This window comes from Martes martes (genome assembly GCF_963455335.1).
Source record: "Martes martes genome assembly, chromosome: 1".
Lineage (NCBI taxonomy): Eukaryota > Metazoa > Chordata > Mammalia > Carnivora > Mustelidae > Martes > Martes martes.
In genome coordinates, this window is record NC_137888.1 from 215,546,954 (window position 1) to 215,552,953 (window position 6,000).

The 6,000-nt window shown below is 61.1% G+C and overlaps 1 protein-coding gene across 1 annotated transcript in view; it reads right to left on the minus strand.

Annotated features, from left to right (window-relative positions):
* LOC308340889 (zinc finger protein 77-like) overlaps positions 1-1,728 on the minus strand; it is a 44,705-nt gene extending 42,977 nt beyond the window's left edge. The window contains exon 1 of the mRNA XM_080800365.1: positions 1,637-1,728. Within this exon, the coding sequence (XP_080656491.1) occupies positions 1,637-1,639 (3 nt within the window). The 5' untranslated portion in view covers positions 1,640-1,728. The remainder of the gene's footprint in view (positions 1-1,636) is intronic.
* Between the last annotated feature and the right edge of the window lie 4,272 nt (positions 1,729-6,000).

Genomic DNA, 6,000 nt, shown 5'->3' on the forward strand with positions numbered 1-6,000 from the left:
CTTGTATCTACTAGGGTGAATTGTAACTCAATTGGCCGCCGGTGTGTGACCTAACATGACTGTGCAGTTTTCTCTGTGTGTTGCAATCTCACGGGCCACCTGGGTAGAGCCCGGCTAAACTACCTCTGTACAAGTTAGTCTGTGAGGCAGGGAGGGGTCGCCTCTTTGCAAGAGAGGGCCCTGACCCCTGACCGGAGAGTTTGATTCTCGATGCTTTGCACGAAATAAAGCTTTGCTGGACTGTCGCTTTGTGTCAGTCTCGCTCCTTTGATCACTGACCCTAACAGGTTACAGGCCCGCTGAGAGCTCAGAGAGTCCGGGCGGCCAGAAAAAGGTCCGTTTTAGGCCCCCGGCTACATTTCTCCCCTCCAAGCCAGGCCGCCTCCAACTACCCTCCCACCACCTCCCAGGCTGTCCGAATCACAAAGAAATGGAAAAACAAAACGGAACAAAAAACCCCCTCCTTCCTTAAAAGATTGACGAGCACAAAGGGCACACAGAGACCAACAGTGTCCCCCAGGCCTGGAAAGAGCCAAAGGCGATCGCAGACAATAAATCTCTCCCTGCGGCTTGGAAAGTGAGCAAAGGCCCGCGTTCCGTCCCCAGGTCCCATCCCCAGGACCCTGCAGGGCGCACCGAGGCCCTTCGCCCCCTCCCCGCACCCAACAGCGACCTCCGCGGCGTTACCGTGTCCGCGTCTCCGCCCCCGACCCAGGGAAGCCCTGGCTCCGTCACCGTCACCTCCCACGCAGGGTTGCCAGGAACACGTTCCAACCGCCCGGGGCCACCTCCCGCCGCCTCCGTTGGGCGTTGGTGTCCGGAGCCCACAGGCGGTCGGAGCCGGGTCCCCAGCAAGAACCGAGCGACCCCGACGGCGAAGCCAAAACCACACTCACACCGCGCGTGCGGCTCCGGGGGACACAGGGGCACTGGGTGTCCCCCCCCCCCCGCAGAAGGGACTTCAGCAAAACGTCCCCAAATCACGCACTGAACGGCAGCGCGTCTGTCCCTGTCTGGCAAAGAGGCAGATCAGACGCAAGCCCACGGGTGTCGGCCCCGAACAGGGACCGGACCGTGGCCGGACGCGCGGCCGCAGCCCGACGGGCACCGCTCGCCGCGCCGCGTGCCTGTTCCGACGACCCGCGGGGTCCCCGGGCCCCTCCATGCAGCCAAAGTCCCTCAAAACCCCCGACGGCAGCCACCGCGAAGCAGCCCGCCGGCCCCCGGCCTCTCGGCGGCTTCACACCGTTCGTCGGGCGCCTCGTCCTTCCCGAAGGGACCGGACCGAGAGGCGCAGGCTCCGCAGGAAGCGAAACCCCAGCGGCCGACCGGGGCGGCCCAGCCCCGCGAGCGCTGACCCGGCCCGAGAGAGAGACCCCCGCCCCCGCCCGGGGGGCCGCACCGAAGTCCGCCCGGAGGCCTCCTCTGCGCGCCCGCCGCCCCGGCCGGTGTCCGCCGTCACCCCGCGGGGCCGCGCACCGCCCGGAGCCCCAGGCCCGCCCGCCCCGCGCCGGCCCCGCTCCGGCTCCACCGGCCAAGCACGCAGGTGCGGACCCGCGGGGAGGGGAGCGCCCCGCCGCGGCCGCTCCTGCTTCGCTCCGGCCGGCGGGACCCACCCTGCGGGCCCCGCGCTCACCATCTCGGCGTCCCGCTCCGGAACCTCCCGGCGTCCGCACGCGCCCCGCGGACCCACACGTGCACCGCTCCGCGCCGGCGAGCTCCGCCCGCTCCCCCCCGAGAAACACCTACCTGGACCGGGGACCTCCCTCAGGCCTGATTGGACGCGTTACAGGCCCCGCGCTCCGATTGGGCGATGCTTCAGGTCCTGCGACCTGACTGCACGGGAATTCGGAGTTACCGCCCCCCCGACCCTGATTGGACATTCCTCCGGGACCCGCGCTAGCCGCGCCGTGATAGGACGGCCTGCGGCCCTTCACGTTCTGATTGGGCCGCACTCCAGGCACCGCCCCTGGGGTCCCGAACCCCGCAGCGCTCCCAGGCCCCGCCTCCCGCCTCGTGACTGACAGGCCGGCGCTCCACACGTGTCTCACCGGCTTGCCGGAAGTCGGCTCCCGGCCCAGCGGACTCCCCGCCCACCGACCCGCCTGCGCCCTCCTCCCGCCCCCGGAATCCGCCGCTGTCTCCCGGCGGAGCCTCCCCGTGCGGCGCCCGATCGGGACGCGGCGGACTGAGCTGTCCGTGGTCCACGCCTGCGCGAGGGGACGGAGCGCCTGCCCCGCGTGCTCGAGCGCAGCCCGGGAGCCGGTGCCGTCACCGGGGGGTGCGGTCAGGCCTCCGGGGTCTCGGCCGGCGCCGGTTCCCCGCGTCTGGACTCCCACACCGCGGCCGGGACGGGGCGTCTGGTCGTGGTTTGGGCTCGCGCCGCGGTCGTTCGTGACGCCGAGCGCCCCCGCGTGCCTTAGCGGACGGCGGTAATGTCCGGTGGGGTCGGCCCGCCTTCGGCCGGGCCTCGTCGGGTCTCGCTCTCCCACACAGGGGCTGTTTGTGGAATCCGGTGAACAAGGTCTCGCCGTCCGTGTGATTCACAGACGTGTCCCCGCTTCCCTGGGTGTCGCGTCCCTCCCCTGGTCACGTCCTTGGATGGACACGGATTCCTTCTGCTGTCGCTTGCGAGAGGCGGACGTCGGTCCACTTCCTGTCCGGTCCCGGGCGACCTCCTCACCAACTCCTGCCCTCGCTGCGGCTCAGAGACTGGGCAGGGGCCTTGCTGCCCGTGCGGAGAAGGACCTGGGTTCGGTGGTGACGCCAGAGGGCAAGGCCCGGAGAGGGCGGGCCTCGGGCCTCTCACCCAGAGGCTTCTTGTCCTGGTGCAAGAAGTTCAAGGGCAGGGGCGCCTGGGGGGCTCAGTTGTTACGCGTCTGCCTTCAGCTCAGGTCATGATCCCGGGGTCCTGGGATTGAGCCCCGCGTCGGGCCCCTTGCTCCGCGGGGAGCCTGCTTCTGCCTCTGCCCCTCCCCATGCTTGTGTTCCCTCTCTAACTCTGTCAAATAAATAAATAAAATCTTTTTAAAAAATTCAAGGGCAAGCCATTTAGAGAAGGGACAAGGATTTACTAAGTATACAGGTGAGAAACGGGGTGGTCTCTCCTCCCAGGGGGAAAAGGGGACCTCCCTTAGCCTCTAACCAAAGGCTTTATAAGTGCTTTTTTTTTTTTAAGATTTATTTATTTATTGGGGGGAGGGGCAAAGGGAGAGGGAGAGAGACTCTCAAGCGGACTCCCCGCTGATTGCAGAGCCCCACATGGGGCCCTATGCGAAGACCCTGAGATCATGACCTGAGCCACCCAGGTGCCCCTTTTTTTTTGTTTTGTTTTGCTTTAATGAGCTAACCCTACAGGGAGGAGCTTCCCCTTTAACTTCGGGTTCATCATTTACATTGAGGTGAGTTTTTCCTTTGTCTGAGGTTTGGGGACGTACCTACAGGGAATGACTTTGAGCTTGTGCAGGCTTTCTGGCTTTCACTGAGTGGGGTCTTGTCGTTCTCCTTGAGTCTGATCTCGTGACTCTTTTCATGACCTGATGACTTTTATGTTAAGGGTCAGTCTAAAACCAGAATGGCTTTACGTTGGTCACCTTGTCTTCTGGGTGTCCCTCCCTCACCTCTTGCTCAGGTCCTTCCAAGACCACCCCCCCCAAACCCTGGCTGCAGAGCTGGTGGCCCTCTGGTCCCTCGGATGCCCTCTGGCCAAGGATTAGGGTGTGGACCCCTGGGGAACGTGGGGACCTGTCTGGATACTGGGACCCCAACCCCACAGCCAAGGGTGGGAGCTGGGTTGGGGGCCTCTAAGGGTATTGGGAGACCCAGTATACAACCCGTTCAGGTGGGAACAGCCCCTCCCAGGTAACCCCTACCCCCTCACCCCCACCCGTGCACTCACCGTCTCACTGCCTTCCCCCAGGAGGGCCCCAAGGGCAGGTGCACACAAGGAGAGACCCTCCCAAAGCCAGAGAGGAGCCTGGGAGTGCTCCCTCTTGGATGGTGCCCTGGGCCCCTGCACCCTGATGGATCTGCTCTCCCCTGCTAGAACCTGTGACCCGACAGAGCTTCGGGCCGCAACCTCACATCTCCTGATGGGGTGGCCATCGAGCACTGGAGCTGGGTCCCTCCTTCCAGACTAGGTTGTCCTGACTCAGTTTCCCCACGGAGCTCCCCCTTGTCTAGAGCTGGGACAGAGGGGACACGTCTGAACGGGACAGGAGGGCCTGGGGACTTCTGGTGTTGGGAGTCAGTGTGGGAATGAGGTCCTCATGGCTCTGTGTCCTTCCTCTAAGAACAGAGACACTCAGCAGTGACGTCACCACATGCAAGGCGGGGCCCGGCTGTTTTGACTTGTGACCTTGGATACACTGAGGCCTGGCCCTGCCCCCCTGCACCTCTGCACCTTGACCAAGTGTTCCCTGCAGCCCATTTCTCACCGCACAGTTACCAGACTCTCTGCACACAGGAGCCCTGAAGATTGGGAGGAGACTCTGGGACTGGGACCCAGCTCCGGGGCTGTGATGTAGGAAAGATGTTAGCCGGCAGCCAAGGAAGAATTCTTGAGATGTCTTTGGTGCAAAAAGGTGGTTTTATTAAAGTACGGGGCACAGGGCCCTTGGGCAGAAGGAGCTGCACTGGGGCCATGAGGAGTGGCCCGTTACATCCGTGCAGGTTGGTCGGGTGTTAGGGAGAGCGAATGTCTGGAAGGAATTCTGGAAGCAAGGCTGCCAGTATCTTGAGGGTGTAGCTGTTGTTGGGAAAGGTCCCTCATTACCGTTTTGTAAACCCTGAGTCATGAAACCCTTCAAATGTATATCAGTGGGTTGGTTGGTCGTATGCTTGGGGGATGATTGCCAACATGTATCTTGGGGAATAGAAAGAAAGGAAGTTTCCAAAGGAATGTTTATACCTTAAAGTAGACTTACAGGACCCTGTGGGTTCAGGCTAGGCTTGCCTTCTGCCCTTAGCATAGTATCAACATCAACTCCGTTGAGTCCCTAGAGGAACGTCACTCTGCCTGTTTCAGGGACCTGTCACGGGGCTGTAAGTAGTAAGGAAAGGTATCGATTTCTCTTCTGCCTTCGTTTCCCACATCAGTCCGTTTCTCCCGAGAATGAGAACACCTTGACCACAGGAGGTCCTGTCCAGTCCAGCCACGCTGGCCCTGTAGTCCTCTGGGCGCCCCCATCAGTCCGACTTCCCCTTCTTTGGTGGAAGAGAAAAGCCCCTTTCTGTCTGATTTGAGATACTTGTACCTCTTGGATCAGTTTATTGTTACTTGAGGCAAGTTTCTCCTTATACCAAATCCAGATCTGTTCGCTATTAGACAGTCATGCATTTTACATCAGGAACCCACTGCTTCTGGAGAGCCTGGTGATCATGGGCGTTGGAACTATTTAAGAAGCAAAATTCCGGGTGCCTGGGTGGCTCAGTAGGTTAAGCGTCTGCCTTCAGCTCAGGTCTTGGGATCGAGCCCCACAACAGGCTCCTTGCTCGGCAGGGAGCTTGCTTCTCCTGCCTGTCGCTCCCCCTGCTTGTGCTCTATCACTCTCTCTGATAAATACATAAATAAAATCTTTTAAAAAGCCGGGGGGGTGGGGCGAATGGGTCGTGGCAGGTCACCTTCCTTTCTGGGATGGCAGGCATCTAGCAGCTGGATACGACCAGCTCGTTCCTGACGGACGGGTTTAAGATGCCGTTTCTGGGAGAGGCCGAAATGGCAATGAAGTCGTCGTTTGGGGACAGGGAGCTGCCTGAGTGACTCCATTTTGGTCTTGTCTTATTTTTAGCAGCCGCCAGGCCCGGGAGCAGGAACTCTTTGGACAACTGCTGTCACGGGATGTACTTAAAGCTTTCAAGTGGTCATTTTATACTGGAAAGAGATGTATTTTAGATCGCTTTTTGAGCGTGTCCCTCAAAGACTTTTAAGTATAAAAGGTATGCTGTCCCTGTTAGGTGGGCCGCCACCACGGGTGGCAATTGTCTAGAGAAGACAGAAAC